At 41.2% G+C, this 26707-nt stretch overlaps 3 protein-coding genes across 4 annotated transcripts in view; 2 read left to right on the forward strand and 1 right to left on the reverse strand.

Annotated features, from left to right (window-relative positions):
- Positions 1–874: 874 nt before the first annotated feature.
- Positions 875–3823, forward strand: ccdc28a (coiled-coil domain containing 28A). 2 transcript variants are annotated; one of them, XM_079336470.1, is made up of 5 exons: positions 875–1411; positions 1679–1860; positions 2024–2206; positions 2496–2518; positions 2668–2733. In XM_079336470.1, exons 1-4 carry the CDS (start codon positions 1248–1250, stop codon positions 2498–2500), a joined length of 534 nt encoding a protein of 177 aa, XP_079192596.1. In that variant the 5' UTR covers positions 875–1247; the 3' UTR covers positions 2501–2518; positions 2668–2733. The 2 variants fall into 2 exon arrangements, with proteins under 2 accessions (XP_079192596.1, XP_079192595.1); XM_079336469.1 differs by having other exon boundaries at positions 877–1411; positions 2024–2178; positions 2668–3823.
- Positions 3824–5239: 1416 nt separating this feature from the next.
- ect2l (epithelial cell transforming 2 like) lies at positions 5240–12036 on the forward strand. Its single transcript, XM_079336462.1, is given in 22 exon segments — positions 5240–5281; positions 5641–5753; positions 5915–6077; positions 6177–6423; positions 6665–6893; positions 7034–7169; positions 7272–7437; positions 8107–8235; positions 8335–8427; positions 8739–8945; positions 9068–9171; positions 9300–9428; positions 9662–9748; positions 10262–10371; positions 10458–10605; positions 10832–10905; positions 11007–11163; positions 11239–11304; positions 11391–11479; positions 11597–11725; positions 11727–11773; positions 11885–12036. Coding segments are annotated over 21 exon segments (2742 nt in total). The 5' UTR covers positions 5240–5281; positions 5641–5655; the 3' UTR covers positions 12019–12036.
- Positions 12037–12125: 89 nt separating this feature from the next.
- The window catches only part of filip1l (filamin A interacting protein 1-like), a 57029-nt gene continuing 42447 nt past the window's right edge, over positions 12126–26707 (reverse strand). The window contains exons 5-6 of the mRNA XM_079336458.1: positions 17688–20523; positions 12126–12955 (exon numbers count right to left, since the gene is read on the reverse strand). Of these exons, the coding sequence (XP_079192584.1) occupies positions 12773–12955; positions 17688–20523 (3019 nt within the window). The 3' untranslated portion in view covers positions 12126–12772. The remainder of the gene's footprint in view (positions 12956–17687; positions 20524–26707) is intronic.

Genomic DNA, 26707 nt, shown 5'->3' on the forward strand with positions numbered 1-26707 from the left:
CTGCCTGTAACTACATCTCAGAATCAGAAATGTTTTGGTTTTGCCAATTACATTTAACACATGGAGGGAATTTCACTTGGTGTTTTGGTGCAAACAACAAGCAAAAAAAAGGTCAGATTTAGTAAGGCACTATAAAACAGCAGCCAGTTCCCAACCGAAGCCCCTGCGGATTGAACTACTGCCGCCCCCTTATATACACTGCAAATAACTTCCAGTATGTCCACACAGTGTGCAGTGCATACAGGAAATACTCAAGTCCCTTGTGCTTTATTAATAAGGCTGACAGCAGTCTCTTTTGGAGGGGAGGGTCTCAAACAGTCCATGTCCAGGGTGAGAGGGGTCAGTCACAGTTTTACCTGCATGCCCCTCCTCAGGGTCCAGGGCCCTGGAAGTGTCAAGGTCGTGGAGAGGTTGTAGATTGCAGCCAATGAGCTTCTCTGCTAAGTGGATATATAGTTTTTTTTTTTTTTTTTATGGATAATCTCATTTTTAATGTGTTATTCTGAAGGATTTTGACAACAACAACAAAAATCAGGAAGCTGTATTAGACTCAGGGTGAAATTCATTGAAATCCACACCTGCGGGTTTCCTCTCTCTAACCTGGCCCGTTCACTGTAGGCAACTTAATTTTAATTTCATTTTCATTTAACTTAGTTATCTCAATACATGAGCAGGAAGTTTAGACACTTGTCAGAAGTGGAAAGGGTGGCCATCATCTTATTAAGATGTGCAACATCTTGATTTTATTTTGCAGGGAAATGTTAAAAGAATTTTTTTTTTTTTTAAAAACCCACAAAACACCAGGTACACTATTGTTGATGGTTACTGATGCTTTGCAAAAAAATACCTGATGGCTTGTTTCTCTCGCGAGATCTGACAACACTGGAGTGAGACCGGAGCGTCCCACCTAAACAGGAAGTTTTCAGAGTTCACGGGGCGAACTCACCTACCTGTCAGATGCATACGCATCTCTAGTGTTTGAGTTGTTTGGACTACCTGTCAGCACCACATACGACAAGCGGATGGCTCAGAAGGAGTAGTTATTTACCAGCTTTTATTCGAGGTTTTAAATTTAAACTGACGATGTGTGGAGATTAGCAGAGCGGCTAGCTGCGGAGCTAACATAATCCTGGTCACGAAGTGTTGTTGTTTTTTTTGTTTTGGGTTTGGCATAAAGTCACGGGTTTTTTGTTATCCTCAATCCCCGGTGTACACTTTTAATCAAGAAAACAACGTAACATGAAGCTATGGAGGAGCGAAAGCTGAAGAGAAAGAGCCCCAAGCCCTCCACCAACACAGCGGCTCCGGCTGCTGGCTCTGGCCGGAAAACAGGCACTTCCTCCGGGGGACGACACGTCGGCTACAGCCATAACATGGGGACTCACTCCAGCCAAAAGAATAAGAGCAGAAGGTAGCTGTGATCATTATTATTGTCATAATAAACACATGTCATTGACACACCAGTGTGTGTACATTCAGATACACTTAGGTTTTTATGCACTGTAGTCTTCATTTTTTTTTACATTTATATTTACTTTAAAGGTTTATTCTGGATATGAATATACAGTATTTGTCTGTCTTTCTGTCCACCCCTCCTTGACATGTTATTATCACTAATACTAAAGGGCATACTCCTCCCTCAGACGGACTTTTTGTCTCTCTTTTCCTCTTTTTTTAGGGGTCTCAGAGACAAACTGAGGAATCAACAGGCCTCGGCAGGCAAAGCAAATCAGAGCCAGGGCCCGTCGGCTCCTCCCATCCAACACTCCTTCCTGACTGATGTTTCAGATGTTCAGGAGATGGAGAATGGCCTGCTCAGTCTCCTCAACGACTTCCACTCAGGGAAACTACAAGCCTTTGGTAATTTGGACATCAAAAAGCACTTTCGACTACAGCACGTTTTCCTACGTGTGCTAAGCTCAGAAACAAAATTTAAGTTTCCTTAGATTTTATAAAGGCAGCAGACGTTTTTTTATGATCATTTTTATGATTTTTTATGTGCTCTACCTTTGTACTGTGTCAGGAAACGAGTGCTCCATTGGCCAGATGGAGCATGTGAGAGAGATGCAGGAGAAGCTGGCCCGTTTGCACTTTGACCTCTACGGAGAGGTGGATGAAATGCCTGAGGACCAGAGGAAGGTGGCCTGTGACACCAACATGGACAAACTACTAATGAATGTGAGACTGTTGTCACATCATTTAAATTGTAAATATCTTGACTTTGTACCCGCTTTTTTTTTTTCAGTTTTGCACCAAAATGTTAAAGCTCATGCTATATTAGCAGACAGGTCCACACACAAATCCACTGATCTGCTACTGCCCTGCTATTTATTGACATCCTGGATTAAGGTAGTAATTGATGAGCTGCTAATTCTCTTTCTTACTTTGTAACTGTGTAAGATTTAGCTCCCTGATACGTGAGGAACAGGATGAAGTCATGCCGTACTGTGCCTGAGGTTTTAATTTGAGTTTAAACTATGTTTTCTCCTCCACAGCTTGAGGAGCTGAGTTCATCCATGTATCCTTCTGAGCGTTACAAAAGTCTGCGACTCTTCCTAAAGGCTTTAAAGTGAACGTGTAACCACTTCTCTTTCACGTTCCTGTTCTTTTGGTTTTAAATGTCAGATATTTCCTTTGGATTCTTCCTTGACTCTTGTACTTCTCCAGTCAGAAACTAAACCTCGCCGACTCCCAGGACATCCCGAGGACTGCCAGCATGTGAACTTCTTTCCGCTCCTCCATCCCATCTCACCCAAATGTTTTATTTATTCCACTCGGAGGAGCTGCAGTGAGTAAGGTGGAGCTGGCGTGGGCTTGACTCACTATGTCTTTTAAGTATTGTAGCAGAGTCGTCTGCACACGTGTTCACCAGCGTACCCTGTACATGCAGGGTGAGGGATGTCATGTAAGATGTCCCAAAGAGGTATGCACTATGTGATTCATTTGGAGTAGAACTAGCTTTAATCATAAGTAAATAACCAGATGTTGTCATCTAAATCAGAGTGATATTTAGAGGGTGATATGATTTGACCTACAGTATAAAGTGCAGTGATTTCTTTCTCACTGGCTCTGCCTGTTTTTAAGTAACATTTTAGTCAGCTGACTCATTTCCAAACAGCTTAGATTTACTCTACATTGCTAACCAAAGTTCTAAATGCATATCTAAGCTCTTTCTTTGCACTTTGTCATATCTGTTGTCACAGGTTGATCACTGTCTGTAACCTCACAAATTAAAGACTGCAAGCTACAGTGATCACATACCAAGACAGGGGTAGAATTGTTTCTCAGCTTAAAGCTTGCAGATTTTATCGCCTATGTCTTCATCATCTCGCGCAAAGTTACATTTTGGTTTAATCTGCCAAAATATCGATCGAGAGGACACAGTCGAATCAGTGCTGACTGAGACCCAGTTTGTATTCTCTGTGAACGATGTCCTGCTCCAACACATCGCTCAGCGGTTAATCTTTTTGCACGTTTTCCACGCATCATGTGCTCTGCACAATATCACTGCTGCGTGGGAGGAAAAAAAAGAATCCAAAAGTTGACACCACAACCATGCCTTAACGTTTTCATTTAATCATGTTTGCCTTATTGGTTTGTAAGTAATCATCAATTTATAAAGACCACATTGATTTTAGAGTTCAGATAGTGTTTTCAAAGATAATATATAATCATCTGATAATGCTGCTTTGATTGTAAACCTTGACTGTATTTTATCACTTGTTATAACAGTGTGTTTGGTTTTTGGGGGGGATGTATTTCTAAGTGTTTTTGCTGTTTGGTGAATTTTATTTTTATTGGTATAATAAATGTGTTGTCTGAATTTCTTCTTTTTTTAAATGTAAAAATAATCATTCTTAGAAAAGGGACTCTGATGAAATGAAAGCTTCAGGGATTTATGTTGCAATAGTTCAGGCCCAAATGAAGTCACTAATCTGTCCCACGTCCCTTGCTCTGTTATGTCAATTTCTTTTTTTCTTTTTTTTTTGCATAACAAGTCAACCCAGTGCATGCATCCTTTTGACTCTTTGTCACACTGATACACAAGTTCAGGCTCGAGTCCTGCAAGATTAAGCTTTCTTTTATTCTTTTACCTCAAATTGAAAAGTTTGGCATGTAAGCGTGTTTTTTGTTGTTGTTTTTTTTTAACAAACATTTCCTAATTGAATCCCCCTATTTTCGTCACAACATTGTTGTCTTCTATTTGTGTTGACAACCTGCTTTTTGTGGCTTGTTTATAGCCTGGCTCGGGACCCCATGTTACTTATTCATGAGCTGTGTGCAGGAATGTGCACATCCTTTGTTGATGCGTCTCTAAGGTGATTGAGAGCCGAGAGCAGAGCAGCTCAATGCAGCCCAACATTTGAGAGCTGGACCTGATAGTGGTGTGGATTTTAAACGGGAGAAGTCGAGTTTTCACAGAAAGTGTTTATTTGTGTGTGAGGCCATGGAGTCGAGCCTGAAGTCAAGCCCTCACTCTGTGAAGCGGTGGCAGCTCAGTGGGACAGACTATGAGCCACAGCAGGTCCACAGGCAGCGGTCTGCAACCTGCTTTAGCACCTGGACCCCCCTGAACAACAGGAGCAGCAACGTCCAGGTCAGAAAAAAAAGAATTTAGAAACATCCACAAAACCTTTAAGGGACGTTGAATAAATGTTAAGCATTTATGTTAAGTTTTATAAAGTCGTATTATGTAATACATAATATATATTATGTTTAGTATTGTGACCAAAGAAAAAATTTGGTGCAACAAATTACAGTATATATATATATATATATATATATATATATATATATATATATATATATATATATATATATATATATATATATATATATATATATAATTTTTTTTTTTTAGGTTGGTTGAAAGAATCATTTTTTTCGTATAGGCTATGTCAGTTGTGGCACTTAAACATGAAACATTATTTTGATGAATGTGCATTGATTTGAATGCCATAACCCTTGTTTTATTTTGAAATTGTGGAAAGACGGTTGATTCACTTCACATCCAGTAGAGGGCGGTAATGTACCGTGTATCTGGCTCGCTAATATGTATTTATTGTTTTGATATAGATATTTATCGGATTTTTAAGCTCTCATTATATAATATATATATTTTAATTATATTAACTGTCCACGTATTTATTTGAGTTGTATTCCTTTTTTTAAATGTTTTCTAATTATCGTCACATTCATGCCGATTAAGCTTTCTTAATTTTATTAAGTGCGCAATAAACGCCAAGCTAATTAAAAGCAGGTGTGCGAAGACTCTATACAGGTAAATATTGAACAATGTTAACGTAGTATCTTATTCGTATTTATAGTTATTTTTATTGTGTTTAAAACGGTCTGTTAAAACGGTTTAAAAAGTTTAGCTAAAACTAGTGTCAATATTTAAAATTACTCAGGTAAGTCGTTTTAAAACTGTTTCATGTATCCAGTTACTTGCACACAATTAATACAGGTGTACAAAAATATGCACATAAAGTACTAAGGCTTTAACACTTATTTCATATGTACTGCCCAACAGAAATTCATATATCTCTCATTAATGGTTCACCGTGTATTACTCATGTCTGCCATAATGTTTTAAACATGAACTGTATAAAGTTTGTGACCTTTTCCATTTGAGTGCAGTTATTTGAGGAGAGGATGAACCTTTTGCTGCATTGGTTTGATCTGTGGACTGACAGACAGAGGAAACAGACGTTGTCCTCTCTGCTAACACGCTGCTCAAAGACACAGCTCAAGTAAGGACTCTTTCTACCTGGTCAGACTGTTTATCTCACAATGAGGAAACATTGTGTCACGTCTTTGTTTGGTGTTGTATTTTATTGATATTAATTAAGTTTCTGTGCTTTAAAATCAGACCTACGGTCTAACTAGTAAAAATATCTTACATCCTGAGCAGATATTGCCGGGATTTGCTGATTGAGACTGTTCCTGTGACTCAAGTGGACTTCACAGCGGTGCTGCCACGCTTTCTTTCCCTGTATGTCATGTCATTTTTGTCCCCTCGTGACCTTTGCTCTGCTGCACAAGTCAGCTGGCATTGGAGGGTCCTTGCTGAGCAGGTGAGAGGATGAAGGAGAGAGACTTTAATGTTCTTAAGATACTGTAAAGATTGATTCTAAAGAGTGTCTATCGTCTCCTCTTGTCTTTCTTTTACCCAGGATTGTCTCTGGACTGACCGCTGCATCAAGAGAGGCTGGTTTCTCCCATACACACCTGCAGAAAAAGAATTTGGAGCATGGAAAACTCACTACATTTCCTGCGTTTCCACCCTGGACTGGCTTACTCCTCGGGAAGCGGCAGAGTTGTATGGGACCCTGAACCAACAAAGCACAGAGGAGGATGAGGAGAGAAGGAAGGAGAGGAGGATCAGACAGATGATCAGAGATAAACTGCAAGAGGAGAAAAGTGAGTAAGAGAACAGGAGGACCTCAGACTATGTTATTGATTTTTTTTCTTATTATTGAAAGGGATAAATCAGCATGAAAGTCATGATGAGGGGTTTTACTTTTGTCATCTCAGAAGTGTGTCTGACACACCACATGTTGTAAATGTTTAATTTGATTTACTGAATTTGTCCTTATGAGGTCAAATAAAGAAGACCTCCTGAGCCGAGTCATGGCCGTGCTTAAATCTGTGATTTTTGCAGGAGAATCTCTAAGAACCAGGAGAGTTTGGGGCAGCAACAAAAAGCCAGAAGGAGCCAGAGCTGGAAGAACCCAAACAGGGAGGTCCAGCCCTGGTGTGACACCCAGGTCCTGGCCCTCCCTTTCATGGCCTCAAACACTTGTTGGGTGTCCTAGTCTTAGCCTCGACGGTGGACACCATGGACCTGCATCACAAAGCTTGCAGAGAGTCCAGGCCTCCTGTCCTAGCAGGTGACTATTTATTTTCTATTTATTTCAATTAAGTGCCATGTGCTTTACAATGCATCCCTCAGTAGGTTATTGCTCGAGACATGTATTTTAAGACTTTCTGTCCTTACTCTACTTGTTGTGGTGTGTTGTTGTTTTTTCAGTGAGAGGGTGAACAAGGCTAATGGAGCGCTGTCCTCCTTCACCTGTCAACCTGCAGTGCTACCAGCGGCCTCTCCAGTCCATCGACCTGCTCCCCCCCTCTTGCTGCTGATGTCTAACAGAATCCCAGCCTATGAAGTAAAATAAAGCCATATAGTTTTTACAGGCCAGTAGGGAGTAGAACACAATACTGAGTGTAAAATGGTCTGTTCTGTTCCTCTCTCACTACGCTCCACGTAGCTGCTGCTGAGCGGTGTGACGGCTGGAGTGATCATGGTTCAGTACGACCACAGAGGGACTCTCTCAGCGCTGTTAACCCAGGCAGAGAGGGCCATTTCTGGCAAGAGAGTTCAGAGGATGGGACTACTCGCTCCTGGAGGAACGGAGGAAATCCGTCTGCTTGAAGGTGAGGATCAATAATGTGTGTTTATGTGTGAAAACACTGGCAGGGTAAGATTCGGTGTAAGTGGAGCCTGCAGCGGAAGAAGTTTATCTGACATCTTCTAAAACCATTATATATATCGACATAGGCTATCACCATGGGAAACGGCTCAGGATGCAAGAATCCAAAAATGAGACTTGAGTGTAAGCAGGTTTAATTTGTCCAAAACACACATGGGATGTTTCCAACATCAGCGCTGAAAGACAAATAAAATATATCACAATAAACAAGTCAAATTAGATTGACTTTCTGAAGGAAATAAGGATAAATGAAGTGATTAGATAAATTACAGAGGACGAGGTAACTAAAAATAGCAGTGCTGAACTACCGCCCCATGTGAAGAGCCAAACGTGAGTGCATTGGAGTGCTGTCGTAAATAAGCAGTGAGCAGGGGAATTCAATCTAACTAATCACTGACAGAGTGCAAAGAACAACCAATCAAGGGAAGGGAGGACAGGGAGAAACCAGGAAGTGTAGAGAAGGGAGGTGCAGTAGGAAAAGATAGGACGTGAAAGGAAACACACTATTGATCTTTACTTTACCTCTGTGTAATGTGATCATAAATCTCACATTCATTTCTACTTTAATTTTCTACTCCGCTGATACTCTTTAATGTTAACTTTCATACTTCAGGTTGTAGCCTGTCTCAAGCGACTCTTCTGACCCCGGACCACAGAGAATTCTGGGAAAAACTGTCTGGCTGGGTGGCACTGGCAGAAGAAGGCGGAGGGATTGATATCTTCTCTCCACTGGCTGCATCTGGTAGGAAGACACTGAAGTAACGGACACACACTTCTCTGGAATCTGAAACCTCTGCTGCTGTTTATTTGTCTCATCATCTCCCCTGTCTCTCCTCCTCAGCGTCAGGTTTGGCTCTCATGCAGGCTCTCTCTACTCTGACCGGTATGGAGGTTCGGGCACCGATGGGTCTTGCCACTGGAAATTTCCAGAACAGTAAGTCACTAATTCAAAAGACTAAATCAATGAGAAATAAAACAAAACATTTGTCAGGAGCCAGAAGAATATGTTTCTCCCTAGATTACCACTTGCACTTAAAAAAAACATTTACCAATCTCGAAATATGCCACTCCTATGTGATGACTACAAATTTGGAAAAAATATCAAATTAACAATGAACTGATAAGATTTCGGTGGTCAAATTTAAAAGTCGCAGATGTCACAAATTTCAAAGAACTTCAGAACTCATGAGCCAATTACAACACATTTCCTTAAATCACTGTGAAGCATTGTTTTCCCTTTTTCAGTCCTCAGTGAGTGGTCTGACAGCAGTGTGTGCACCGGACTCTCCAACGAGCAGCCAGCTGCCCCCGCTCTGCTCTACGTGTGTGAGAGCGTCCTGCAGAGTTGGTGCAGACAGGCTCAGTGGATGGAGGAGGCTCTGGGGGAGCTGAGGGGCCGCCTGGGGCCACAGCTACAGCGGGCCAGCCTGCAGGCCAGGGGTCGCGCTCTGGGTGGGTTTCACACTCATGTCGACTTACAGCAGATACACACAGCTGGACCAGTGGCAGGTTTAAACAGAAGCCTGCATACTCTGTGTCCTGTAAACTTCCTGAGTATGATGATGTGTTTATAGGTCATTTTCTGTGGGAGGAGATCTGCCTGGAGGATGTGTGTGTGTCCAAAGAGCTGAAGTTGGCTCTGAGTGAGGGGCTTGTTGCACTCACAAGACAAGAAGAGGTGAGGAGTTTTTGAACACACGCTCACAGTTTCACATTCTCTTCTGTGTGCAAATGTCATTAGTTAATAAATAGCAGCATTTCAAATCAAGTGGCTGTGTGTTATTATTTCTGCTCTTACCTCTTCAGCCCAGACCTGTGGAGTTTCTTGTCCACTTCTTGACAAGATGGAGTGAGGAGAAGGAGAGAGAAGAGAGCTGTGGAGAGGAGAAGTGGAGCTTACAGAAAGGTCTCGGCTCATTATCCGAGCTACAACAGGTGTGTGTGTGTGTGTGTGTGTGTGTGTGTGTGTGTGTGTGTGTGTGTGTGTGTGTGTGTGTGTGTGTGTGTGTGTGTGTGTGTGTGTGTGTGTGTGTGTGTGTGTGTGTGTGTGTGTGTGTGTGTGTGTGTGTGTGTGTGTGTGTGTGTGTGTGTGTTTTGTACCTGTCCTTGTAGGCCTAGTACAAAGAAGATGCATCACCCTCATTTTGTTTTGTTCATTTTCTCTGTAGACGGCGTTAGACTGGAGAGGTGCAGTAGCCAGAGAGTTGCACCACAGCGAGTGTGTTTATCTGGGGAGACTGGGCGCAGTGCTGAAGGTACTTTTTTCCATTTTTGTACTTGATCATTTGTCAATCTTGGAAGCCCATCTCAAATTGAAACTGCTCAGACAACAAACAGAAAGCAGAATTATTTATTTACCTGCACATTTAGCCTTTTATGCGGAAATCTATCTTTTGACGTAAAATAGAACAATCAAACATCACATTTTTAGTTCTTTAAAGCTTCCTGTTTCAGGTGCAGTGCCATTTAACTTGCAACCCACTCAGAGTTAGAAAAATAACTGCAACTATATTAATACAGTCTTCCAATGCTGCTTCTTCTTCTGATGTAGTATTAAAGTCAGTGAAGTTCAGAAAACAGCCACTGATAATAAAATGAAGCGAAGTATGAACATGATCTTTTAATCATTTTTTTAAACAGGAGATGAATCATTCTTCTGTAGTTTCTTTTTTGTCCTGAACATGGTGCTGCAGAGTCTGATGCAGACAGATTGCATGTTGAAGTAGACGAAGAATATAAAGTCAACCTGTTCTGCTTTTGTGCTGAAGGTCTACAATGAGCCTCTCACAGCAGCTCTCAACTCCAACAGAGCCATTCTCAGCTTCGCCGACATCCACGTGGTCCTCAGCCCCGTCACACACATACTGCAGCTCAGCAAGTACGCCGATCACAGAAGTACCGCAATGACACTGTCTTGTTTCCTCTGTGAAGATAACTATAGTGAGAGTGTGTGTTTGTGTCAAGGGAGTTTCAGATGGATTTAGGAGCTCGGCTGCAGCAGTGGGATGCAGATCAGTGTGTCGGAGACGTGCTGCTCAAATTGTGCTCAAAGCTGAAAGTCTACACCAACTATCTCAACAACTACTCCACTGCCCTCTGCACAATCGACAAGGTCGAGTACCTGAATGAAATGCTTCACGCTAGCAAGCTAAGCTAGCCTCTGACCTGTTATATCAGGTTGTCTTTTCAACTTTAAACATTCAACAAAAGTTTATTTTGTATATTTTTCCACCTTCATGTGTAGTTAATAGATGGATTAACTTTATTGATCCCAAGCTGTGAAACCGGTCTCTTCAGACAAAAAGCTCACATAAACAGATGTTGTGTTTGTGTTACAGTGCAGGGAGACTAAGCCTGCGTTCAGGGCTTTCCTGAAGAGAGCAGACAGAACGCTTGCAACTCACATGCTGAGGTAACAACACACAAAACACTTTTTTTATCTTTGTGAAATAAATGTCCGCGTTCCACCGAATTTCTCTTTATTTGATTGCATGTTTCCATGTGTTGGTGCAGCCTGCAGGAGCTGCTGCTGTGTCCTGTGTGGAGAATACAGGAGTACGTGACTCTGCTTCAGGCTCTGTCTGTACACACTCCGCCGGGGCATCCTGACCACACACACCTCTCCTCCGCCCTCAACTCCATGTTACGATTCAGGGAATTTTTACAGAAGGTAATCACCAGGCAAGGACTCTGTACTTCAGGCTATATTTCAAAATGTTGACTAAGTTGACTAAGTCTGTTTCAGTTGAAGCGCAACTCAGAGAGAGACAGGCTGATTGAAGAAACGCAGCAGATGATCCAGGGCTGCCCGGTGAAAACACAATTCTTCTGTCGCTCACACTTCAATGTTGAACTATGTCATCAGGAATGTAAATGTGTTTTCTTTGTGCCACGAAGAGCCTCAATGAAGGAAACAGGCAGCTGATAACCACTCAGGATGCTGCGCTACTCAGGAGTCTTGATGAACAGATTCCAGACTCTCTCAGGTCAAACAAACAATAAAAAGCAACATTTTCTTGAAAAATATGATACTAGATATCAGACTGAAGTATCGCTAAATCATCCCATCTTTAATAGTTGTTATTGTTTGTGTGCATGATCAGGAGCTACGAGCACGTCTCTGATGTGGGCCTCTTCCTCTTTAATGATGCATTGGTGTTGACGCGAAGAAACCTCCTTCACACACCGTTCACGTTGGCTAACCAGAGCACACACACTTTCCTGGCCTCAGTGAGTGGCTCTGTGCAGTCTGGGAGTCAGAGAAGTTACACACACACGCTGTGAGTTTTTACGTACCGATTATTTCCAGTATTTGTCTCATCAAACGATAATGAAAGGTGTTCATTCTCTGTGTTTTAAAGTCCCAGGACTGTTAATGTGTTCCTCTGTAGATGTGAGTCATGCCTTCGTCCTGGAGGGCCCCAGTCGTTCGTGGGTTTGTGCCACAGAACGAGAAGAAGAGAGGGAGCGCTTTCTGTGTGTGCTGCGTTCAGCCATCAAGTCGGCTCTGAAAGGACATCAATGACGCCATCATGATCATATCGCCCCACGCCACAAGACGAGGTTTGGTCACCACTGGACACTACCGCATATACCATTCAAAGTGAAATATGGCAGTGCTTTCATAATATTTTTGAATGATCTGTCAGGGAAACGGTTGTCTTCTTCCAGGTATAAAAAGTCTTTATTGATAACGAAAAGTGACAAACTACACGTTTTAAAGATGATCACTATCAAGTATCTGCTTTACACAACATCACTGATACACTTCTGTACATTAATATCCACGAGTACATCCCTACAATTAAATAAACCAGACTTTGTTTGAAAAGATGAATTCATACAAGTTCAAAACTAATAAACATTTATTTCCCTTAACAACATACTTCTAGTTTAACCCTTCAGTTTCATTCAAATGATTTAAGGGACATCTTCCACAGTAAGTATTGAGTAATCTATTGTCTAAACTGTTCTGCACATTTATTTACAACCAATACGATGAGTTCACGTTTCTATTGACACATTCACGTGTTGCATTTTGACGTTTTCAGCACCACAAATGAGGAGAAGGTGAAAGAGGAAGAGTCGTGTTCTAAAGTTAAATCAGGAAAACAACGAACAAACTTTAGAGATTCAGTTTTCCTGTTACTTCTCCTTTGCAGAGATTTATTATTATTTAAATCCAAGGGAACTACGAGGATGTTTCCACCTTCTGGCCCAAAAATATGTTAAACAGATTTGACTTAAAGAAGAGAAAAAAAGCAAAGGTCACAGATGGATCACAGTCTGCGGTTCATCAGATGTGGGTTGTTGTTGTTGTGCGCTGCAGGCTGCCCTGCGGTTTGACTCTTGGTCTGCAGTCCCACATTTGCTGCCGTGCTGTTTGGCCCTTTCTGGGAGCCGTAGCCCTTGGGTTTGGGGATTCTTGTGGGTCCTGGTCGGCGTAAAGCTTCGAGAGGTATCTGTTGGAGAAAACACAAACAGACGATGAAGCCTCAAAAGAGTGGAAAGAATACTGTTTATTGGACTTTCTTAGTGAAAAGAAAATTAGAAGGATGGGGAAATATGATCTGAAATATACAGGAAGCAAAGGAGCTACTTTGGCTGTGATTTAGATTTCTGCAATTCTTCAAACGACCACTAGATGATAGGAAATCATATTTTACGGACACTGGATAACCACACTGACAAAGTTTCACGGCATGAATGCTTCACTTGGCTGTTTCCCTTCAAGGCAGTTGATTTTTCATTATTTTATGGTCAAGATGATTGTCCCACAGTAACTAGAGATCATGCAATTTGGCTGTTTAGTCATGCATTTTCTGTTATTCAATAGTTGATCTAATTGTCATTCATATCTTCAGCGATATTCCCAGTGAAAGTGAAATTTCTGCCCTGACTGACTCCGGAAAATAGACGTCACTCCTTCGACAGGATTTCTTATCTTTGCTGTACCTTGTTGGCTTCAGGCATTCCTGTGTTGGTAGTTCCCTCAGTATCCTATGAATGTAGCTTTGCCAATGAGTCATTTGGATGTTTAAAACAAATATGTTATAGAAGGTATGTCAGTATTCTTCGACATTTTCAGAGCAAAATCATTCTCCAGCAAATTAAAAAAATAGTCTTTTCAAAAGTGGAATTAGTAATTAGTCGCAGCGCTTCGAACCATTTTGTTTAATTGTTTTCCTTGCATGCTCGCTGAAAAAAACTCCTAATGCAAGAAATGACATTGTTGTACCCGTTTAATCCCATTATGAACAGCTGCAGGAGTTTGCTGCGACCAAACCAGCATTAGCTCCTTTCTTTCGCCCAAGAACGAGAAGCATTATGAGAAACGTAGCCTTTCAGTGATTCTTAAACAACGTAACGCTCCGCTTACTCTGTAATCAGGTTTTAATCAGTGTGTTTGCTTGTCCAGCAGCGTGCCTGGACACCGAGGTACTTCAATTTGTTTTGCTCCGTGTACTGTAGAAACCATATCCTGTTTACTCTGATAAGCTGTTTCCACATACACACACATACCTCCTGTACTTCTTGTGTGGTTGTGTACTTTCTGCAAGATGGTGATAAATCTACAGTTCATGCATAGATGAGTCTATTTTGATATATTATTTTGTCTCCAGTTATTCCTAAATCCTCTCTATCAGTCGTGTAACTCCTGAAACTTTGTATGTCCAGACGGACTATCAGTCTCATGTCTGAGTCTCTCTGCTCGTGCTCATAGTTTGTCTGCTCCAGAGACCACATTACTCCCTGGCAGTAGTCAGCAGGCAATTATTTTTCTTCAGAGTTATCTGGGGATGTAATTGGAACATAGTTTCATGTCTAATCACATTGTCACAGCTTGCTTCTTTCTTTTTTCCTGCAGAAACATTTTTAAAAGGTAATGTGCTCGCTCACCTCCAGTAACCTATTTGAGTTAATATTGCTGCAACGTTTTGGATATCTGTAATGTGTGTTTCACAAAAAAGCATTCTGCAACTGTGCAAAAAAAAAAAAAAAAAGTGTTGGACAGAAGTGTTAATTACAAATAGAAACTGGAGAGTCTTCTTTGACTCACTGTGTCACCAATCTGTTCCACATTTGTGCAGCTGAGTGAAACTGAAACTTCTCCAGGATTTCCATGAGTTTCATCACACTCACTGACTTTATTCCCAGGGAACACAAAACCTCGCTCTCTGAAAACCACTTGGATATGTTCTTGTGTGGCTTGGGGTTTTTCAAGAATTAACAAAAATCTGCGGTGAACTACATCCTTAAATATTCATGCAGGGGTATACATTTCAGAATAAGTAGTGCCTGCGCCTCAGAAGGACTAATGGTGCAGAAAATCTGTACGGGGCTGCACGTCATGGGAGTGTTGTTGATTTAACATGGAAGAGAGGCCTTAATGTGCGGCTTTGTTCTCTCGTATATCAGCAGTGCAGCAGGAGTTCAGCTAAGTGTTTCCTCTGTAGTACAGGCGCTGCTGTTTCTATGTCAACCAAACAGGAGGATTGTTTTGGTGCTCGCGTTGCAGCGGGAGAGAGGCTACTTAAAGCGACCATGCGCTCACACTCTCGAAGCTTTTGTTTTTGAGAAAAGCTCCCTGACCAGTTCTTATAATCTGCTTTTGGTTTTATAGTGTCTGTCGGTCAATGTGAGCAAAGTCTTTTGCGATGACCATCATAGCTAACGCGAGGAAATCTGCTCCGTCGCAGGGATACGATTCTTGCATGTGGACTTGTTCAGTTGCATTTGAGTTAAATCAGAAACTAATCGTGTAAATTAAATCATCTTTGCTGCTCTTTGATGGATTATTTTTTCCAACATATGCAGCTGTTCATCAGCTGCATCATTGTAATTAAGTGTGTATGCATCTTCATTTTTAGCCAATGGAAGGTAGCACCACTTTAGGATTTTTTAATAAAACAACTTCTGGCTTCCAGCGAGTCACTTGATACTCATTTTATCATTCTGGGAAGGATACCGTGTGCAAATCAGTCTCCCTTAGCTAACAAGCACAGTTTATGAATCCAGTTTGTCTAAGTGTGAGTCAGGGGGTTAAGTGAGGTCGCAGACAGTGAATCCCAGCTGCTGCATGCTTTCTCAAGCAGCACTTTAATGAATAGCATCTTGTTTAGCCTCAGCCTGCATCATCTCATCGTGCTCAGACTGATTTGGATCCGGTTTCTCCAGCTGCGCTCCTTCACACTCATTCAATTTAATGCTTGATTTAATCATCTCCTCCATGTCACACTGGTTTGTGTGTGTGTGTGTGTGTGTGTGTTTGGGGTTTCTTTCGCCTTTTTCTGCAGCAGTTGTCTTGATCCATCTTGATGACACTGAGGACTAAATACATGTTTTATAGTAGAGTGGAGAACTCATTTCACTCTTCATGTCGTCCATTACGTTTCAGTGCATTTCTGTGCTTTTAAAGTAAATCTGGGATTTAAGGAAATGAAGGTAAAGCTAAAAGCAAGCATACTAAAAGTTGAGTTAACGTGTTCGACCAACTAGTTTAAAACATGTGCTTATCTGTAATAGACATAATACCAGATCCATGTAGTGCTTATTAATTTACTGTGTACATTACGTCTTCAGAAACTCATTTTAATATTATGGGAATAACTTCTGCTGTGATCTCGATTCTAACCTAGTGAAAACAAGTTTTTTTAATTTAGCAGTTATTTTTCTGTTTGTTTTCCTTCATTGGCTTTGTATTGAGACATGACATACATGGTGTCCCACATCCTCCCCACTGCATCCTCTCGTCTATTCTTTCTGTCCCATCATCTCGTTCTGTCCTTGAAGGTTTATTTAATTTGAGCAAATCGCACGTATGTGGTAAGCTTTCCACTGTGGGCGCATAAAACCACTCAAAGAAAAATGCATTTACACAGAGAAGCATTGGTGTTGACTCATTTCACCGGACATGATTCATAAGAGGGAAAAAATAAAACGGATGTTTTAGGTTACTACCAAAGACGAGTAAGCTAAATGAGTTTTTTCTAGTAAAGACCACTGAGGTTTATCAGCAGATCTATGATTTATCTCTTAAATGGACTTTGGAGGGATGGTTACAGAGTGCTTAACTGGGTCAATAGTCTAAGAAATGAGAATTCCTTTGATAGTTTTAATCCCTGATGGATCAGAAAAAATGATTGAGCCAACTCAAGGGAACTCAAATAATGTGACTGATAGTCAGGGTGAAGTGAAAGCCTCAATAACATTGCTTTGATCTTCATTGGGAGTCATGATATTGTTAGAGTTTGTGTCTTTTAGATTTAACTCTTAAAACCTTGGAAACATTTAGATCTAAACTAATTAACACTCGTTAAATGTCTTTGGTGCTAATTTCAGGCAGGGAGATAACTGAAAGTTTCTCACCATCCACTGAGCCGTACTGATGTTCAGTTAGAAGAGATTCACCTCTAAAAAACCTTATGGAGCACCAGTCCGAGGTTGGAAGGATTTTAAAAGATGTAAACCTATGATTTTAACTCAAGCTAAAAAAAATGAGGTTTTTCTGTTTATCTGGTCAAGTTTGAGCACAAACTGTCTTTTTCAGACACTATAACTCTCTAAATCATTAAAAGCTTTCTTTGCATGCACCATTATTTGAATCAAACAATAGATTTTTAGAACAATTGCATTGTCCTTGCATTATTTCTCTTAATTTTACACATTCAAAACATGCCAGATTTAGTGCATAAATGAAATTGGCAAGCATGGATGAAAAACTAAAATAAAACCACTTGTTTTTGCACACTTTAATTCTCAGAAAACCAAACAACTCAATCATAATGCAATATGTGTTATATGAAGTATAAAACTGGCATGATACATCAGTGTGAATAATCTGACTACATGGCAAAGACGCCACTGAGTACAATACAGTAAGTGCACATAAGTTAAAACCTTGTGTTATGTCCAAAAAAATAAATTTTCTAGTGCTTTCATTTTTTTCTCTCATGCAAGCAAACAATTGTTTGAATGTATCACACAAAACCAAGCACCTCAACCAAAATAAAAGGAAGACATTCAAACGTTGGTTTAAGCACATAGATTATGTAAAACAGACGGGTAAATGCATCAGGGGATACAGCTGGGGCCTAACGGTCTACGGTGGGACTGGATGTGATGAGAGGGATTTAAAAGGATGGGATGGAGAGATTTGGGGTGGTTGTCAGGTCAGTCATAGACATTACTTACTGTAATTTGTGATGGCCTTTGGATTGGGGTAGAGGTGGGCTTAATCATGATGCTACTTGTGATTTTGCTGTTGCCTTTGAGAGTAGGTGTACTGCAATTTGCAAGCACCTGAGTCCTCTGTTCCTGGAGTCCAGGGGTATGGCATGGACTCAGTGTTTGTGTCGGCGTGCTGATGCTCTGTATAAAGGGGCTTCCTAAGTGAATGTGGATTTTGTTATCCTCTGTTGTGATGACATTTGGCCCAGAGCTGTTTGACCTCTGCACCTGCCAGCTGGTTTGCCTTTCTGGTGACACGCGGAAGACGGCGTGTCCTCCGACAACCTCCACCGGCTCCGTGGATTGGGAGCGGTCGGGGGTGCCTGTTGTGACTGACACGATTTGAATAGGTGACATGGCTCTTTCTGGTGTAACGGAGCCACAAGAATCTGGAGTCATTGTTCTGGAGTAGGTGGCCATGGTGAAAGGTGACAGGGATCGATCAGGTGAACACAGACCATCGGATATTGGCGAACCTTTGGATTTCATTGTTGGGGAAATGGATTTTGCAGTCGGGGACATGGAAGCATTTTGAATGATGGTGATTCTCTGTTTGGGTGGACCTCCACTTGTGGGTATGACGGCAGTGCTCGTGAATGACTGGGTGTTTTCTGTGGTCGGGCTGGTGATCTCTAATGTTGCTGTGTTATGTCCGTGGTCAGGAGTCACTTTTATGTGCAGAGGTTGCCCAGGACTGTGGGTCAACACAACATCTCCAGACTGGACGTGGTTGCCGTTCTGCCGCGGTTGCACTTTGCCGTTCACCTGATGTGGCGTGTCTTTGTTTTTAAGGAACGGGACTCTGGCTCTTCTCATGTTGTTGTTGAGGTTATTTACGTTATTGATAAGTGAGGGGCTACATTTGCTGAGTTGAAGCTCATTGCTGTAGTTTGCATTATCTTCACTTTCACTCTCATCGTACAGCTTCCCGTTTACCACAGCCCGTTCCAGCGGTGCGATTGTCTTGGAGTTCGGGGACATGACGTCAAGTGGCTCAGTCTGAACTTCTTTTGTGGAAACATGGAGGTCTGAAAAACGCCTTCCATTCATGCCAGGACGCAGACTTTTGCTAAATCGCCTGTATCTCTCAAGCTCTCTTGTAAGTGTCTCCATCTCTCTGGCCAGTTCTTTGTTTCTGACCTCTTGCTGGGTCAGTTTTCTTTGCAGTGTTGAGTGGTCAGTTTTCATGCGGCAAATTGAATCCTCTGTTCCCATAAAGTCATGGATCTTCTCCTTCAAAGCTGTAACCTCTCTGGTCAAGTGACTTGACTTTGCTTCCTCATCCTTCAAGCGCTTATAGAGAACGTGCTCTTGGTTGCACTCTTTCTTTTCTGCCAGTTGGTACTTTGAAAGTTCTTTCCTGGATATTTCCAGCTCTTCCATCAAGGCTTTGGCTTTTTCTTGTTCGTTGTTGAATCTTTTCTCCAGTGATTCAAACTCCTCTGTTTTTAAGAGGTCACCTTCCACCACTTTCATGTCTTTTAATTTGCGTCTGAGGCGTTCAACCTCCTGTGTCAAGTCTTTGACTTTGTTGTCTTCTTGTTGGAAGTGGTTACCAATGGGTGTTTTGATGTTCTCCTCTTTTGCTTTGTTTCTCAGGTACTCTCTTTCGATGGTCTCCAGCGATTGCAACCTTTTCTTCATCATATTGATCTTCGACTCCAAATCATTGCTCTTTTCCTCCTCAGCTCTCAGCTTTGCTTTCAAGTCATCCCTCTCCTTTCTAGCGCTGCACATTTTCTCCTCCAGTTCTGCTTTTGACCTCAGTGCTTTCTTGCTTTCTTCAATTAGCTTCTCTGTGACCGACGTAACTTTATCCTGTTCAGCCTGAAGTTTCCCAGTGCTGTTTTGGACTTTGTTCTCCATTTGCTTCAACTTCTCCGCCATGGTCTTCCTCTCATCCACGAGCATGACTGTGAGAGTCTTTAACTTGGTGAGATCTTCCTTCAGAGTCAGCTCTGTCTTTCCCAATTGGCTTTCAGCAGTCTCAAGCTCTTTGACCCTGATTTTCAACACTTCAAGCTCACTGGTCAGAACCTTTGACACTGACTTCTCTTTCTCCAAGTTGCTTTTGAGTGAGCTGCATTCTTGTTTGCTCTTACTGAATGCATCCTCCAGTTTCTCCAACTCCATAATTCTGTTGTTCAGTTTATCGACCTCAGCCTTCAGGCTCCGGCTTTGATTAGCCTCTTTCTCCAGTTTCTTGTTGAGGTCCCTGCAGTGGTCCTCCATCCTGATCAACTCTTCATCCTTCCCTTCCATTTCAAGGACCCTTTTTCGTAACTCTTCAAGCTCAGACATGAGGCTAGAGTTGCCGCACTCACCACGGCTGATTTTATCCCTCAGCTCCAGCAGTTCCTCCTCAGCTCTGCGTAGTGTCTTGTTGGTCTCCTCCAGCTCATCAAGCTGCCTGCTGAGAGTTGACAGTTTGAGGCGCAGCTGCCTGTTTTGGGCATCTTCAGTGGTCAATTTGGCAGTCATGGCCTCTTGTTCCTGATGGTATCGACCCTTTTGGTCACTCAGCTCAGCCTCCAAGCGAAAGACCTTTTGCTCCTCCTCTTGTAGACGGGCATTGGCTGTGCTCAGCTCTTCTTGGGCTTGTGAAGCGCTGTCACTCAGTTCCTGGACTTTGGCTGTTTGTTGATTCAGCTGTTCAGTGAGACGCTGCTGTTCATCCACAACCACCAACGCAAATGACTTGAGTTTCGTCAGCTCCTCCTTCAGACTTGAGACCTTTTTATTATTCTCTTCTTCCTTTCTTTCCTGGTAGGCCTTTTCCTGATCAATTAACAGCTTCAACCTGTAAGAAATTTAAAAAAAGATATGGTGTTTCAGCAAACAAATTCAGATGTGTGCTCATTGAATAAGTGCATACAATTTAGCACCAAATATATCTAGATATGTGCTAAAGTAATTCTGCTCCCCCACTGTCATTGCCCATTGGGGCCACTTTCCAAACACTGACACATCATAAACACTGTGATTTACCTACATTTCTGAGCAGGACTTAACGTTCAATGTCAAGGAAAATTTAACACGTCATTAAAATAGCTTTAACTCTCTCAAGTTGGTAGTCTGGAATGCCTGTGGTAATTTATTTTATCCCCGTGTTACTAATTCTCCAATGGTTTGAAAACCTGAGTTACTCTTATAAATACCTCACCATGAGATTTAACAATCAGGTTATTTCAAAAAGTTTCCAATGTATTTCATGGTGTACCAGATGGCCCTCTTTGAGTCTTTTGGGAAATGATTGGAAAAGACTGACATGAAGCCAAATTGTTGATGTGAAACACTGACAATGATCTCACCAGATTAAACAAGCACTATGGAAGGGGAATTATAAGGCTGTTTGTGGACCAGCAAAAAAAAAAAGACAAACAGATTTTACAATGAAATCAGGAAAAAACTAAAGCAATAATTTACAAAGTCAAACTTAGATGGTTCTGTAGTTTCTGAAAGATCTTTCAATGTTTACATGACAGGTTACGAAGTACTCAAATGATTGTCCTATAAACATGTGCCACTGGAACAACTTAAATTGCTCTAAGCACGATGCATAGCCGGGGTCAGTTCGTCTGGCACATGCATACATCACCGTGGCTTCAGCCCCAAGGGGAAGCTGTGTTATGACTGCAGTGTGTGCAGCTGCCAGGCATTTACACACAGATGGCCCACTGGCATGGAACAATCCTTTAATTAAGGGGTTCCTCTACTACCAGCCCTCCTCACCCAAAACCACCACCAATTACCCTCCCCATTTTTTTCTTATATATTTAAAGGAATTCCCCCTGCTTTCATAGGCAATTACAGTCCCTCAGAGTTTATACAGAACCCCCTCCCCCCAGTACACACACACACACACACACACACACACACACACACACACTGATTGTACATTTGGATTGTGGGCTATGATGTAAGTATGGTAGGGTGGGTCACTTTTCTGCATAAGAGTGTGTGTCATTTCTTTTCTTCAGTAGCTGCTAAAAGGGTGGGAGCTCAAAGGGGACACCTTTTTTTGGGGAAGCAAATATTATTCTTAAGTTTTCTTTTAAAATGTACATAAAGGTTCAAAATCTCCACAGCGAGTGTCAGTTAGATAGATAGATAGATACCTATCTATCATCTATCTAACTGACACTCGCTGTGGAGATTTTGAACCTTTATGTACATTTTAAAAGAAAACTTAAGAATAATAAGGGAGCACAGTACATCTGAGGAATCTTTACTTACACAAAAAATTAAGAAGAACATTTTATTGCAATCCATTAGAAGTATAAAGTGACTTGAAATGAAATAAATGTGTTAAACTTAGAAGTATCATTAATTGTAACATTAAAGTGCGGTCTACACATTTAATCACACAAGTGTCCCTGTGACTTTTGGTACTTTGATTACATTTACTTCTGCACTGTATAACTTACTCTGCATAATCTTTCTCTACTGTCCGTTTAAATCACTTTTTTCACCACTCTTATTTTTGTGACAGCTCAGCTTTTCCTGAATTTGAGGCATTGAAGCTTCAACACATACTGTTAACGAAATTAAAATCCCCTTTAAAAGTCTTTTATAAACCCATTTTCACTTGAGAGTGTACTCCCTGTGCTCTGATCATATCTCTGTCTAGCTTTGTTGACATGAAGTTTGCCCTTGCTACAAACTGGCTGCATGAAGTGCTGACAAAACATTTGAGTTATCTTTCAGACTTTGTTCAAGGACGAAGGGAAACGTTTGCCCCCTGTTGAATAAATGACATTTTCTTTGAATAGAATGTGTACGCAGAAACACTCAGTTGCTAAGCAAACACGCAGACATCGTCTGTAATCACTGTTTATTTAGTGTCTTATCTCCGTCCTGCTGTTTTTCTAGTGATGTCATCTGACCAAATAGAAAGAGAAATGTACTCTGTTCACTTGAAGGACTGGAAAGGCTGCCTATCGCTTAAAAAAAAAAGAAGTCTTGAATAAAAACTGAATATAAATCCTTTAAACCGACACAAGGTTGCTTTTCGCTTATAAAAGCAATCCCATTGAGAGGAAACTGCTCCTATGCCCAAAATCCGCTGCTCCCCTCACACCATTGAAATCATTTTCAGCACTTTAAATGTACATTTTTACTACATCCCTGTATTCTCAATGCACTTTGTGGTGCATAAGGAAATGTTGGTTAGTTGCTCCTGAACTTTCTCTTTAAGGACACACACAAAGATGAGTGTATTTGGCCTAGACACATTTTATTAGATTTAATGTTATTTAGTTTGGGGACGAAATATTGCCAAGCAGCTAACCCGTAAATAGTTGATGAGACAAACCTCATTTTAAAGAGCACTCGCAGCCTAACTGACCAGCTTTCATCATCTGTAATAAGTCCGCAGAAGCAGTTGCTATACACGTTAAGGGAACACATAAATATTACAGCTAATCTAAAAAGCATTCGGCCCATTTTCCCATCCCATTTTTTATCTCGCCATCGTTGGAGGGCAGCCCTTTAATGCAGACATCTTTGCAGAAGGAAGAAACATTTGGGAGGTATAAATTGCAAAGCGCTGAGCATAAAGCTGGGGACATAACAGTTTCATGGCGATCAGCATTACAAGACACCGTACCACCCACTCTGCAGCCTTTGCAACCTTTTCAACAGGCAATAAGTTTGTATGGGATCGGATGCACAACCACCTCTGTGGGTTGTAAATGTGTCGCAGATAAAAAGTCCCAAATGTAGGATATCTGTAGTTCACTGGATTGTTTTTGGTTTATTTTTTCCCTCAAATGAACACCGAGAAAAATGCAATAAAAACAAAAGAAAGCATACAATGGGAGCAGTTGGCTAAAGGAGTCACAACTAGCAGCTTTACAGAGGGCTTCCCTCTTTTTACGTGGCTCTCAAAGCTGGAAACTGTGGCTCACCCGTTGCCTAAAGCGGTCTTACACGTTCCATATGTCAGGGCCATTTCCGAACCACAAATGATTAGGTCATGTATGTATAGACCGATATATCCTGTACACACACACACACACACACACACACACACACAGGCGGATGATGTTGATGATGTTGTGTGTGGACTGTTTAATGTCCACACGGGCTAAGTGATTTGCCCCCAGAGTGCAATCAACATGTGTAAAGTATATAGCTCTGCTCTTTATTAACTTCCTCACTGTGGTAATATGGTTAATGGCACATTATGTAACCTAAAGACATCCTCACCGTCTGTCTCCAAATCTGATAGTTTAACAGTTCTCTTGGAACCGAAATACAAAGTAAAAAGCCCCAAAAACTTAATGAATCTGTGACATTAATGACATTTAAAGATCATTAACCAACCACCAAAACAACAAATGTAAATCAAGACTTTATCAACCACTGTCAGTTTGTCGGGACGAGATGTGATTAAATCAGACTGAATGCATACGTTTAATGTCATTCCCTGAACTACAACATTGTTTTTAAATTTCTCTCTTTCCAAATGAATCGTCTGTACAGTATACATAAGAAGGGTAGTATAGTCATAGAATTGGTTATCCAGTATCTGCTACAGTGCTGACAACAAAGTCATTTCCTTCCCTGTTCATATCGAGTACTTAGATACTTTTAATTTCATGTTGCTTGTTAGTTTCAATCTGGGCTCTCTTTGTTCACCACTTTCTGACAGAACTGAGCCTCATTATGGTGGAAATATTTCACATCTTTGGCAGAGTTTTTTTTATTTTAAGACAGCACACGTCCGAGCACTTTCTTTCAGATTCAGATGAATGAATCGAAAAGTGTTTCAGCTTGTCCTCATGGATATTTGTAAAAGTATTAAGGAGAGAATGTCACTGATACGACACAACTCCCCTCTTTTGAGACAGCTACAAAGATTTCAAATACTTCTTTTGAATTGAAATCATTTTGAAGACTAATTTAAAACTTCTCTACATTCACATGAATGCCTTTAAGTACTTTAAAAAAAGTTCCCCTGCATTATATATTAAGTTGGTAGACGACTGTAGTTGTGTGATCATCAGATATTTCAGAGACAAACAAAGAATACCCTTCAGCAAAAAGATTAACTTTAAAAACACACAATGAAACAAACTAAGTATGCAAGAACGCAAGCAGAAAAGGATGCTGCCTTCACCATGGATTCACTTCTAAGCCATTCAAACTATCGTCAACTTCTATAAACTCTAAGAATTTTTGTTCAAAGTGCCTACCTGTGCCAAAGGCTTTCCCAGCTTCACAGCCATAAGCTCATGATCTTGCCGTACAACACCCGACCCTCCACTCTTGCTCTCTGTGTGTGTCTCACTCACTGAGTAGCCGTAATGTGGGCATTCCTGCGCTCAGACCAAACAATAAGGGATGTGCTCCCTGCCTATGGACCATTACATCATCAGCATGTCCTTATATGGAGCTTTGCATTGCTCAGGCTCGCAAGAAGGGGGTGTGCTTGCTGGTATGTGTAAGTGCTCATAACTGTTAAACTAGAGGATGTGGCAGAGAGGAGGGAAAGGGTTTGACGCATGTATTGTGTGAAATATCTGCCGGTTTCTGTCACTGCTCTGGAGGCAGGGCATGTAGTCAAAGAGAGACGAGCAGCTTGATTTACAGTGTGTCTCCCTCTGCCTCTCGTCAACAAATTGAGCCAAGGAATGAGGAAAAAAAGAGAATGAGCTTTAAAAGTTAATGAGAAATTCTTGGTAGAGGATTTGTAATTGAGACCAACGCTGAAGAACAAGAAAAGACATGTTAGACAAATCTTTGACTTCTCTTCTTATTTGAATGGTTTCATTGAATTTGGAATCATGAGGGGTCATTAGCTGTTAGCAGCAACCTCACTTGGGAATGCTAAAACTGCTAATAAGCTCGGGATGATGTTTTGGTGGCTGTCTGGGTTTTCAGGAATTCATTTTTTCTCTCATCATGGTTTCTTTCTCAGGCTCCATTTAAACCATTCAGACTTAACAGAGTAATTTGATATTTTATATCAATAAACAGCATTTTTTAAATAGATAGATCCATATAAAGATGTATAATAAAGAAGAAGCTTTACTTTATTGATCCCCGAAGGGAAATTAGGTTTTTACACTCTGTGAATCATGCAACACACACATAGGCTGACATATACAGCACAAACAGGACATGCATTAATGGAGAGATTTCTGAGTTAGGGAGCGCCCCCCGGCAGGCACTCCTGAGCTGGTTGGAGGGGGGCTCAAGGGCACCTTGGCACTGCCAAGGAGGTGGTCTGGCATCTCTCCAGCTACCGTTCTCAGATTGAACCGTCGATACTCCGGTTCCCAACCCAAGTCCCTACGGACTGAGCTATTGCTGCCCTAAAAGTAATAAGCACTCTAACCCAATAATATCCCTGCATTTAAAGATATGTCTCTGATAAAAGTACATAACTATGAACAACTAGTTTAAATTATTAATAAGTGCTCCATGCGAGCTATACCTATTTTCACGACCCAGATCAGTATTTTACCAAGAAAATCAGTTTGTGTTTTCACTTTCCTGCAAAGATACTTGTCATGTCTGTTCTGTAGATTCAAAGCTACAGAAATGGGGATCACTAGTTTGGTAAAAAATCTACTTGTCTGCAGATAAATACATTAGCCTACCAGCAGCGCCAAAGCGTAAACTTTGGAGGATACCTTGTCTGTTTTCAGTTCAAAGTGCCTCCGTTTTTACTTGGATTGTCAGATTGCGCTTGTATAACCCCCATAATTTTGAAGCATAATCTGTTGGCTAGATCTGTCTCAGAAAAGTGTTCATTATTTTGTTTAATCTATTGTAATGGGATTGTTTACAGAGTGTCTTTATTGTTCAGCGAAAAACAATTGGACTGGTGACAGTGTGTGGTGCAGAAACAGACGGATAAGTCAAGTAGTGACATCAGTCTTTTCCATAAACACTGCTCAGGAACAGCAGGACCTCATGTTTAGTGGAAGGCAATAGTGCATGACATTCAATAAGACAGCAAATTACTCACATGT

The sequence above is a fragment of the Symphodus melops genome (assembly GCF_947650265.1).
Source record: "Symphodus melops genome assembly, chromosome: 23".
Classification (NCBI taxonomy): Eukaryota; Metazoa; Chordata; class Actinopteri; order Labriformes; family Labridae; genus Symphodus; species Symphodus melops.